The following is a 12,692-nucleotide window of genomic DNA, read 5'->3' as shown; positions in this document are numbered from 1 at the left end:
TATTTTTCTTACTTAATCTTGCATTTTTAGGTAATAAATGAAGTTCAGATGAGTCGCGGAGCGAAAAGAGCAGAAAAGTAGTGAAGAGCCAGGAAGAATTACGCAAGGAAGCCGCAAAGAATGGAGCACACGTCCAAAAAGCTAGGAATGGGCTCAAGAAGGAAGAATTGTTCTTAAAGAAGATATGGGCTTGGCATACCCAAGGCTCAAAACCCTTACCCAAACCCATTTTCTATATCCATAACCGCCTCCATTCTCAGCCGTTAGATGGGACTACATCGAAATCCTACGGTCGCTCCTTCGTAGAGCATCAAAATCTGAAGTCTCTGCAAAACACCACAGCGCTTAAATTCCAAGCCTTCAGATTAGATTGTAGTTGAATCCAACGATCGCTTCTTTTCCTGCGCATCAAACCTCGATACTTCCGCTTAACACTACAACACCTAACTCCATCTGGTGTCGTTAATTTTGTTGTATTGTATAATCCAACGGTCGCTTCAGGATCCACTTCATCTCACCGTCAGATTGATCTTTCATCTCCATATCCCACGGTCGAGATTCGCCAAACATCGAACTCGATGATTCCGCTACACACCATAGCGACCGAACCCTATGACCTAACCAAACATCCCCTTCTTCCCAAAACAATCGACCTTCACCTTCTTCCTCTCCACCATACCCTGTGCAGAACCACCACCATCACCCTGCCACTGCCATAGCCACCACCTACTCCATAGCCACCTAAACACCACCAAACATCTAACCCTTCATCATTAGCACACTTTACACCTCCCTCAACAACCAATTTCACCTCCTCTCACGCCACAGAAATCCTAGGTGTGAAATAGGTGAAATAGGATGATGAGATGGAGATAATCAGAGGCATGGAGAGGAGCAGGAGACTAAGGAGAAGCATGGGTCGAAGTCAGTAGCAGTTTTCAGAGATTAGGTATGAATTAATTTCATTTTTTATCAAACCCTAATTTCATAAATTGGGGATTTTGGGGGGAAAGTGATTGAATGTATAATTAGAGGCATGGGTCGACGTATTAGGGCTGTTATCAGTAGGTTAGGTGAGTCAATTTCACTTTTTGGTGAAACCCTAATTTTCTGATAATTTGGGGATTTTTGGGTTTTTGCTTGCTTGTATAAATAGAAGGTGTTGGGTGTGAAATTGGCTTATGCTGGACTAGCCAGTGTCCAGAACTTTGCTGTTCTGTTTATGTTCTATTCTTGGTATTCACTGTGTAATGTTCATGTTCTGTTTATGTTCAATTTTTGAATTCATGTTTCAATTATCTTGTATGATGTATGTTAGTGTTAGCATGTTAGTCATGATCTAAGTCTCACTAGCTGAGGCTCAGATGAAGCTTTAGTGGACTGTTAGGTAGTGGAATGTTAGGTTAGAAGCCTAGTGCCTGTTTTGCTTGTGCAATGGGAAGAAATTAGTGCTCTGGTATGCCTGTGATTGACTGTGCTGTCAAAAGACAGTCAATACTAGGGGCATATCAGTGAGCAAGCTGATTTTCCTCCCATTCTAGATGTATGCATGGGATTTTCAACTCAACCTAGGATCACATTGTTTGGCTAGGACACAAGGGTGGATTCAAAGCCTTAGCTTAACCCACATTCTGTTTTCACAGTCACTTGCAACTTAACTGTTTTGTTACTTCTTCACACCCCTGCCCTTGGCTTAGGCCTTGGTTCCATTGTTCTTTGTTTAGTTTCATTGTTCTGTCACCTTCTCATAATACTTTGTGCTGTTTGCTTTTGCCATTGTAAATTTGCATCCTTTTGCCACTGATGTTTGCTTCTTTCCCATGATCATTGTTAGTTTGTTGCACTGCCATTGTTAATCTCTTAGTTATTGTTCCCTATTCTTACCTGTTCCTCATCTCTGTCTGTGTTCTCTTTTATTCTCTTTCTTTTGCTATCTTTTGCTCTTCTAGTTTCTCTGTTTTGCTCCCCATTTGTCCATTGAAGCTCACTGTGGCCTAAGTGCATTGATCATTAAGAGCCCAGTCCAGTTCACTGTGGACTCATTCAAAAACCAAACTGATAGCTCTATCAAGCCCAGCTCACAGTTCACTTTCCAAGCTAAGGCCTGTCACTGTCAAGCCCAGATCCTCATACAAGCCAACTGAGCCCAAAGCTCACTTCAACACTGAGCCCAAGTTCAGTTCATTGAAACCAAAGGCTAAAAGCCCAGGTTTGATCCCAAGGCCCAGTGCAATTCAAAAGACCAAAAGCCCATAAATTCACAGTCAATCCAAAAGCCCACTGAGCCCAAAACCTTTTTATTGCTACAAAAACCCACTAAGCCCAAAGCACAATTAGAAGCCCAATAGCAATTTAGAGCCCAAATAGCTAGAAACTCCAAACACCCCCAGTCTCTGTGGATCGACCCGTACTTGCACGAGCTACAACTGACGACCGTGCACTTGCGGTTATAATTTGTAGGACCTTTTAGAAGCCTACCAATACCCGTACGCATACTGACGAAGGGTTTGGGTCCGGAAATTTCTGTTGTGTTTGGAAGTATGCGTACCCTTTTGTATACTGGAAAACCCAAACTCAGACCGACTACTTTAAGTATGCGTACCCGTTTGCATACTTGAGTGGTTAAAGTTCTAAAATCGGTTTGTTCATGAACTAAAACATTTATATAATAAGGAATGCATTCTTTGGAAACCGTCGCTATAATGTTCATGAATTGATTCGGGTGAATCAAACCGATTTTGCTTCAATTGTGTTCTTGTATACTTCAATGATAATATAGCAATTGAAAAACTCTTTAACTAGTTTCATTTGAGTCATTTGAACTAGTTGTGGTTAAGATGAATAAGGTTGATATGAGAGTCTTCATATAGCTAACTTCGGTTAACTACTGTTGATCCAACATAGTTTACACGTTTAGGTACGGTTACTTAAACCTAAATGAATGTACATTTCATTTGTGTATAATAAGATAAGTTTGATCCAACGGTTGAAAGATATTAGCTTGAATCTAATCAGGTTTTCATCTAATAGTGAATATTGAATGCTTTGTTACCAAGGTAACTAAGATTGCAAACCCTGATTTGAAAACTATATAAGGGAGAACTCTAGTAACTGGGAAACATAATCCCCACACCTCTTGTGTGATACTAGTTGCGACTAGAGTCGATTCTCCTTTAACCTTAGGTTTTTCATGAAACCCTATAGGTTAGCGACTTAAAGAATTCATTGGGATTGTGAAGCCAGACCCAACTATTTTCTCTGTAGTTGAGTGTTTTGATCTTGCCCCGTTCTATCGTATTGATTACTATATTCTCTAAATTTGCTCGAGATTGATTCTCCGATAGGCAAGATAAAAAGTAGTCACCAACATCTTCTTATCATCGTTTGTGATTCCACAATATCTTGTTTCGCTACCATACGATTAAGATTATTGCGAGATGATTGATAATACTAGGATGTTCTTCAAGAATATAAGTCTGGTTTATCAATTAGTTCTTGCGCACCTTGATTTATCGAAAAACAGAACAAAACTCGTAGGTATTTCTGTGGGAGACAGATTAATCTATTCCAATAGACTTTTCTGTGTGAGACAGATTTATCGATTCTAATAGACTTTTCTGTGTGAGACAAATTTGTTTATCAATTCCTCGACTTTGGGTCTTAGAAATTCTTGGTTGTGGGTGAGATCAGCGTAAGGAGCACAACTGTACCTTGATCAGTGTGATATTGATTAGGGATCAACTACATTCCAGTCCGAAGTTCATTAGTAGTAGGCTAGTGTCTGTAGCGTCTTAATACTGTATGGTGTTCAAAGATGGACTAGGTCCCGGGGTTTTTCTGTATTTGCAGTTTTCCTCATTAACAAAATTCTGGAGTCTGTGTTATTTCTTTTCGCATTATATTTTGTTATATAATAGAAATATCACAGGTTGTGCGTTGAGATCAATCAATTAGATAATCCAACCTTTAGTTGTTGATATAAATTGATTGACACTTGAACATTGGTCTTTGGTACCATTCAAGTTATTTCTCTTATTCAATCGGGCTCGCAAATTCCTATTTGCTGATTGCAGATTGAATTGAGAAATTAAGATATAAACTCTTTGGTATACTTTTCTCTAGATTGAGTCTGACTGTCTAGTTGATTCTATTGAAAGTATATTGGAGTTTGTCCATTCAAATTTCCGAACGAAATATTGAGTGTGGTGGTTTGACCCCTTCTTTTTCCCGAAGAAATCAAGACGTTTTTTGAAGAACCAAGGAAATCAAGCATGGTGGACTGTGAGCTGAAAAGTTTATTTATTTTGAATCCATACATGCTGAAGAGTTTTGTCACTAAAATGTACAAAAGGGAAGATTTTTAGAGAAACGATCGGTTAAACCCATAAGTTTTGCTATCTCAAGCTTGTTTTCAATGTTAGGTAATCAAAACTATTTCTTGATTTCTAGTCTACTAAGTCAAGTCTCGGACTAGGTTAAAATTTGTTAGTTGAGTATCAGACATCACCCTCGAATACTGAAGATCGACGAAGACATATGGAGAACTTATTTTATCAGGTATGCGAAGACCGAACCATTCTATTTTACTCATTATATTACCGTTATATCCGTTGAGATTATGTCGTATGATATATAATATATTTACAAAGAAGAAGTTTTGAGTCATGCTTTTCTTTTTAAAAATCTCTAAATATGATTCAAGCATAGATGTTCAAAGATCCTTAACAATTTTAGTTCGAAACAATTTATTGTTCGATAATTTATTTGTGGATCAATTGAAAATCGCCATATAAGTGATTTTATCATTTGGGAATGTTGCAAACATCATAAGAGATAAATTCATGAATTTATGATATTTCTACTCAGGGTAGGTTGGAAAACCAGTTTCAAACCATAGATATCTGATTTCCGAAATACGGGGAAGGTTGGAGAACCAAGTTCAATTGGGAACAGTTCATGAACCGTGGTGAATAAAAAATTGGTGTTGGTATAAAAGGATTAAGGTTGGCGAACCCAGTTGGTGAACTGTATACATTTGATTTCATAAGATGAGTATGGTCGGCGAACCCATTTTGTGAACAGTGTACATCTGAATTCTCAAGCCGAGTAGGGTTGGCGAACCCGGTTCACGAACCGTAGCTCCCCGACTCGTGAACTTTTATCCTTACGGTTTACGAACCGTTTCACCGACGGTCCCAGTAGAATTTAACAAATGCTCAAAAACTTATTTTTTAAAAATGTTTACGTTGTTATGACGCTCTTAAACACTTTTAACACTTAATTGATCATTAAAACACTTGTGTGTGTGCATCATGTTTAATCTCTTGAGTGTTTAAATGAACGTCAACTTGCTTATAGTTTGAAGGTATATTTTCCCAACCAGAATGGTTATTATACACGGTTCTGTAACCAGATTACTGCATATATTCTTCCACTGTATTTTCAAGAGTAACTCTCACATGTTTTAATTGAAACCCTAATTAGAGTTTCATCTAAACAGAGAAAGTGTTTATTTGATATTCTCAAGTTATTTTAGCTTGAATTCGAAGCAACCCAAAGTCTTTAAAATATATAAACAGAGATATTCTTTCAACTGGGAATTCAATCCCTGAAACTTTGTTTCCAAGTTGATAGCTAGAGTCATCCTCTATGAACCTAGGTTTCCTCTGAGAAACATAATTAGGTTTACGACTAAAAGACTTCTCTTTGGGTATTCTTGAAGCCAGGTATGACTATCTTTACATTGATAGTTCGTTATCTGATCTTGCTTTTTTTTTATCGAGATTCTCGTAATCTTTTTCAGGAAAAATAGATTCACAAAGTTCTCTTCGTCTCAGACTTTGTGATTCGTGAAGATAAATATCTGAAAATTGATCTTAAGTGATTATTTGAAGATTGTTCTTGAAAGGTGGTAAAATATCCATGCTTCTCATCTAAGTGAGTATAAGTGTTCCGAATTGTGAGGTTTGCTAGCTTTGTCTGTTTCAAACAGATTTACAAGCCTTGATCTTTGATCTAAATGGAAACAAATAGGTTTATATGTTAGAGGAAGATTGGAATCAAATGTCTTCACTGAGGTTGAAGCAACTCGTAGTTTGTAAAGGATGTCAGCTAAGTGAATCAATTGCGTAGAACCTTACGAGGTTCAAGAGACGTAAGAAACGCGAATTTAACTGAATCGCTTGGAGGGTGGATCCGGTCTCAACTGCATTCCAATCCAAAGTCTGATAGTAGGATAGTGTTTGTAGCAGATTAATACAGTTTGTTGTTCAAATTTGGACGATGTCCCGGGGTTTTTCTGCAATTGAGGTTTTCTCGTTCACAAAATTCTTGTGTGTGTGTGCGCGCTTTTACTTTTCTGCATCTTTTGATTGTTAAAAGTACTGTACAAGTTCTTACTCCTGTCAAAACGAAAAAGTTGGTGGTGTACTTGGCATCCCCGCGTTTTCACTGGGTGCTAGGCAAGGCGAAGGGATTCACGCCTCGTCTCTCCGAGCACCTAGCACAACATAAGTTAGTATTGTCCAGTTTGATTGAAATAAATTACATATGTTCCGAAAAGGCAAAGAAAATAATTTAGTGGTTATTGAAAATATTATAATAGCAGTACCTATGAGTGTTCTGTTGAAACGAATTTGAGGTAAAATTTTCTGTGGAGAAGATATTGACGTTGTAACTGAAGACAAAAATAAGAAAGGATTGATAGTGATTCTTGAAATGATAAGTCAAATAAAAAGGATATAGTAGTTGAGATCTGTGTTGAAAAAGTATGATCATTAAAAAAATTCTCGTGAGAGAAAAAAATCTAATACCCTAAGAGACATAGTTGTTAAAAATCGGACGATTCACGATTTGAATCATATCAGTTGATTCAAATTTTTACCTATCCATTTGAATTGTTAATTGAAATCATATCTCTTATGAATCGGAAAATTCCTCCATTGACTTATGATTTTTGACTTTTTGACCAAGTAAGACAATTGATTTATGAATTTTGTAAAGATTGTAGAGATTCGAACCTGAGATATGCTGCTCAACGTTTTTTATATCTATACTACTTCAACATCAAGGATCAAAACTTAAAAATGTTTTCTTTAGTTTAATGATATTTATCGGCATAATAGAGTGATTCCATAATTAATCCTGAATCATATATTCAAGATTTAACGATTCTCAAAATTCGGAAACGATTCAATCCACGATTTACGATTTCCTAACCTTACTAAAAAATTTCAGAAAAAAACATTGCATATTCTATTCGGACTTAACTAATACATACAAGATACACGTGCATGTGTACACAAACATCTCTTACATAACATAAACAAAAATGAAACAACCCAGAGAACCGCCACATGTGTACATAATAAACATCTCATGGTTAGTAACTAACATAACGGAAACAAATAGGGAAAAAGCGTATTCTTACACCTGACGGTGACTAGTCTTTCTTACCATACGGATACCTGCTAATTAATGCTTCCATGCCCCTTAAGTGAGGGAATTCTTTTTAATTGGAATGGGTTTCTCTATCAATGATACAACTCGATTCTTCATCTCAGATCCTGCTTTGCCTCCATACCAGTCTTCAAACTGGTAAATACAGTGACAGCTACGGGCAAAGTTTTCTACAAAATCAATAAACTGTCGCGGGAAAATAGAGCGAGAATACTCATCTCCGTCCATCTTTTTCCATAGATCATGTATCATCTGTTTGATGTGTTCGCGGGCTATGATTTCTGAAACGCCATTTTGATGCATGTAACATTGTATTGCTTTTGGAGTGTCACCCCTCTCTTGCTCGTACTACTCAAACCAATGATACAAGCCATCATTAAATTAGAATCTTATTAACAAGTTAATAGTTTGTGTTTGACGAAATAACCTTATTGCAGTTACATATTAGTGTACTTACTGATGAAGTTTGCAAGTCATCCACAAGTCGAATTATCATGAGTGAGTACCGTACAAAATCAGATGAATGGTTCTTTATACATTCCAAAGCTTCTTTTGTAATTTCATTCCCTTGAAGCAAATACGCGTAAAGTGGCATTGAGTATCCGCAGGCTGAAATCCATCCATTGTCCATATATTCTTCAAATGTCGGCATGTACCCACTGTAGTACCATTTAGCTTCTACTAAATATGCCTTGCAAAAATCTGCCCACTGATAAAACCAACGAAAACAATTTAATTAATTGACAAATTGGCATATTGACAGACGTGAAGGTAAGCACCGACATATATATGATAATCGTGTTCTCATACTAGGTTGAGTACTTTAATTTGTAGGGATTGATTAGATCTGGTGTGCCGAATGATTTCAAAAGAAAATATGTTGTACTTCAACAGGTCAAAATCGATAGGATCTCCAGACATATCGACCTGGGTTACGCTTTTAGCGCATCATCTGAAAAAGAGAAGTAGTACATAATTAATGTCTAGACTAAGAATTACCACTTTCTTTAGGTCAGATAGGATGTCTAGGCCACGCTTCTTTAGAATCTCATAGGCTATGGCGTTGGTGGTGTTGAACACAGCCAAATACAATACTTTCATGTAATCTGGAAGGTCGGCAATTTTGTTAACATCCCACCTGTAAAACAAAAATCAGTCAGATCCATTAACTAAATCTCCAAGATAGAGCACATGGACGAATCTATTCATCACTAATTCAGTTCAGCTCAATAGGGAAAAAATATGGAATACGAACCTTTCAACTGCATCAGTGAACATATTGAGTTCTTCTAAGGTACCATAAACGTCATACGCATCATCAACTAGAGTTGCCAATGCACCCCATTTGGTTATCTCTTCCCTGCTGATGTCAAACTCCGGCTCAAAGTGACACCACACGGTCCAGACAAACATTTCCACGATCCTGTTTCTGGAGAAGCTCAATAATTCAATACAGCCCAACTCTTTCCACCACCTGCAGTAAATGAGATTAGTTTGATATCACCTTTCATTAGAGTTGGGCTCTTAATAAGATTAATATCACGATCATCGCCTCATATGAGATAAGACCTATGTGACACAACTTAATTTTTGGGAATTTACATTCAAAAAAGAAAAATCGTTGTTCTCGCCTTGCCACATCATTAAAATCTATCGCAATGGCCGCCGGCCATTAAATAGGTGATTGGTTGTCATAATACGTGCAAAAAAAATTGAAAATAGATTAAGGGATAACTTATTTCATACGAACATCTAACACACTTTGACTCTGGTCAACTATTGATGACTGATTGGGTCTGGTCCCCTCATAGCAGCCATCTTAAGTATTAGATTCTCATACGAACCCAAATGAATCCTACTCAGAACAATGAGTAGTCGTTAAAATATATATTATTCCTTACCTGGATATGTGTTTCAGTTCATCTTGATACTTGGCTTGCAAAATGTTGAAGTCCAGTTTAGCAAATTCCAGTAACAATGGGTCCATATCTTGCATCATTTCATAGGTGTCTATGTACCATCTTGCCTCTACTCGTGGAGCTATCCAATGAAATGGAAGCTCCAACGCATGACGGACTAACCGTTCGGTGATAGAATTAGTATTTCCATGATCTTTGGCTGAAGACAGCAAATACTCCTTGAGAACCTCAGTTACTAATTTTCGGGCTTCATCTAATATATCTTCGCCTTCCAAAGCATAGAACGAGGCTTCGTAAACACTCAACATTCCTTGTATATCATTAAATGCTGAGGAAGTGTTCATCATATCGGCCATGAAGCGCTTAAATACATCTAGAATGCACAATAAAAAATTCAAGTTAGTAAAACACAAAAATAAGCCTTTTTTTGCAACCCTCTTACTTTGGCTACCGCCGCTGATAAATACTCGAGTGCAACTTTATTAGCGCCAGTCCATGGGCGTGAGCCAAATTGCACTGCAGTATTATCTGTGAAGGGAATTCCTCCTCGATGTTTTTCCCTCTTTTATTGCATGTGATATTATACAGAAAATACGCATACCTTGAGATACCTCGTAGCGATGTTGTCTGAGCAGCCTAAACCGTAAAGCTCTGGTGAATAGGTCATCCTTCTCCAATCCATAATTCTTCTTGTTGATGGTGTCTAAGGAAGCTCTGATCTCACCATCGAAATGGTAACTCACTCCAAGCCTTTGAATGACATTGATCAACTTAAGAGTGGACGATAACGACCCACTACACACTTGATCAGCAAACATGAGCCTCACCTTTTCTTTTAGTTTCTCAGATCGTTTACTCTCCTCCTACACAGTCAAATATCCATCAATTTTTTTTAGTTCATGTGCATATAAAAAAAATACCACAAACACCATAAGTTCTAGTAGAAACAGACAAATCATATTAGACTAAACTATCCATACACTCACTGCATAATCACTCTTTAGAGATTGAACAAAGTCATGACCCCAATCACTGGCTTCGTAGTTGGCGGATCTTCTCGTGGTGAAGTTTTCGTTTTTTTCTATCACTCTAGACATCATGAGCTGATGATGTGATACAGTACTGTCTCTGGGGCTTGAAAGTTGGCCTTCAATGGTGAGAGCCATGGAGTGTTGAAGCAGCAGATGATTTCCTATTAAGGGCGGCGGGAATGTATATTTGTGTTTTTTAAGGGATAGATGATGGGTATATATAGGGTGGATTTAGTAGAGAATCTAAAGATATAGGGTGTGTATGGTGTGTAAGTAATAGGGTGGATATCCGTGGAGGAGTGGTGGAAATGGTCGAATGCATAAATTGTGGGGTTTGTTTATTTTGGGTTGCATGAGGTAATATGATGTTTGTGTTTTAATCGTGTAATTTTAGGTGTAAGGAATTTGAAATTACGTGCTTAACATGAAGTCATCATATATGTACCTGGTATAACTACTTGTACGTGTACAGTACAGGATGTACAGGGTACAGATAAAGTAACGAATAGAGACTTGCTCCAAGTTTTACACGAGTTCAATTTCACGAAGAATGGATGAAGAAAGTTTTATACGTAAATATTGCAATTAATTGCAAAGCGTCATGCAGCAGCAAAGCGCTGGGCAAAAACTTTAACATAACCCGCATTTAAAGAAGTTATATACCGTATATTTTCTACACGGGGTTGGATGAGTGAAACAATGTTTGGGCCGTTTGGCCGTCTGGGTAAGTATTCCCTTCAGTTCCATTAAAAAAATGAAAGAGATATTGCTTGTGTGTTAATCGTGTAATTGATTCAGGTCCAAAGAATTTGGAATGATGTGATTTAAGCTGAGGCTGTCACATATGATGTCGCTTTCTACTGCGCTGTCCAACTTTAATCAAGATGCTTTCATAATTCGGCTGACCGACGGTCCAACAAAATTTTGCAAGAGGATCTTTTTCTGCTTCGACTTGTTAACAATCTAATTGAAATGACAAATTTGACTGCTGCTTAACGCGATAAATATTGTCGGGAGGACCAAGGAGCAGAACCTAACGGCCAAATTACTGGACGCTATCATAGATACGTGGTAATGGAAGATATCATAGACAACTAGAGTCTCTCGGAAGAAATCTAAACAGGCGCCATAATTGTTTCAGATTTTATCTTGATTAGTAATCTCTTTAGTTGGTCTAAAGTCAAATTTGTGAATATAAGTGTTTTTAGACAAAATACAATTAATTATGTAAGTACTTGGTCAGTCATCTCTAATCGAATCGACTGGACAATATCGATTTTACATATTATCACATCGGCTTTAGGTTAAAGAGGTGAATAGGAATCACTAACTAAATATCTACTTGCCCCCTGCGGTCTACTCATCAGTGACCCATCCCAATGATTCAGCATTGTCAAAGGTACGATATAATGTGATTTGTCTGGTTGGAATTTTTTGATCATGCGAACATAATAAGTTGGAATCATATTCCTCTACAAATGGTTAAAACGTGATAATGTATATGCGTTCAAAACTGCAACGTCCAAACCGAGAAACAAAATGAAAATGAGTCATGTGTGTTTGGAAACGTGTTGAGCCCGAGAATAATTTTGGGAAGGTCCCGCTAATGAGAATTGTGAACCCTAGCACTAGATGAAGGACACAAGTAAAACAAACCCATGCCAAATTCACATCGAACTAGAAACATATGTGCTTTCGGTGTTCATAAGAGCAAGCATTTTACTGTCTGTTTTCTTAGCTAAAAGTAAGCCATATACGTAAAACTCTTATGGACCTGGGCTAACTGAGGGCAGAAATCTAGTTATCACCCCTTCATTTCTTTTTCTCCTCCACCATTTTCTATATAATAATTGAGTTTTTTAAAGCGTTCTCATTCACCGGAGCTCCACGTTCACTAGAATTCCACGTTAATTCTCGTTTTTGGTTGATTCTGGCTCCACCAGTTTTTTTTTTGTTGAAAACTTATTAAATTTAAACCAAAAAAAATGAGGAAAATATTTTTTTTTGCCATAATAAGATAGCTAAATCTTAAAAAAAAAACAAAAAAAATCTTGCTTCAAATAGCTAGATCTTGAAAATCTCAAAACACACCATAAATATATCAATGAATAGTTAATTACAAAATCCAAGATTTTATCATGATAATCAACAAATTAAAACACAACATCCATGGTTTCATCGTGATAAATCGAATGATCATCACATAAATCAAATGATCATCACACAATAAATAAATAAGTCAAATGTTCAATGTCCAGGGTCCGTTTATATAGTCTTAGAAAAA

General features: G+C 37.1%; 1 protein-coding gene across 1 annotated transcript; it reads right to left on the bottom strand.

The window, feature by feature from the left end:
- Window positions 1–7,230: 7,230 nt before the first annotated feature.
- On the bottom strand, window positions 7,231–10,615 carry LOC113303753 (terpene synthase 10-like). Its single transcript, XM_026552832.1, has 7 exons — window positions 10,364–10,615; window positions 9,979–10,240; window positions 9,360–9,750; window positions 8,714–8,932; window positions 8,458–8,596; window positions 7,916–8,167; window positions 7,231–7,806 (listed from the first exon to the last, which is right to left on the bottom strand). The coding sequence occupies exons 1-7, from the start codon at window positions 10,541–10,543 to the stop codon at window positions 7,492–7,494; spliced, it is 1,758 nt and encodes a 585-aa protein (XP_026408617.1). The 5' UTR covers window positions 10,544–10,615; the 3' UTR covers window positions 7,231–7,491.
- Between the last annotated feature and the right edge of the window lie 2,077 nt (window positions 10,616–12,692).

This window comes from Papaver somniferum, chromosome 8 (genome assembly GCF_003573695.1).
Source record: "Papaver somniferum cultivar HN1 chromosome 8, ASM357369v1, whole genome shotgun sequence".
Lineage (NCBI taxonomy): Eukaryota > Viridiplantae > Streptophyta > Magnoliopsida > Ranunculales > Papaveraceae > Papaver > Papaver somniferum.
The sequence above is the reverse complement of the archived record's forward strand: the minus strand, read 5'-3'. Positions and strand labels throughout refer to the sequence as shown.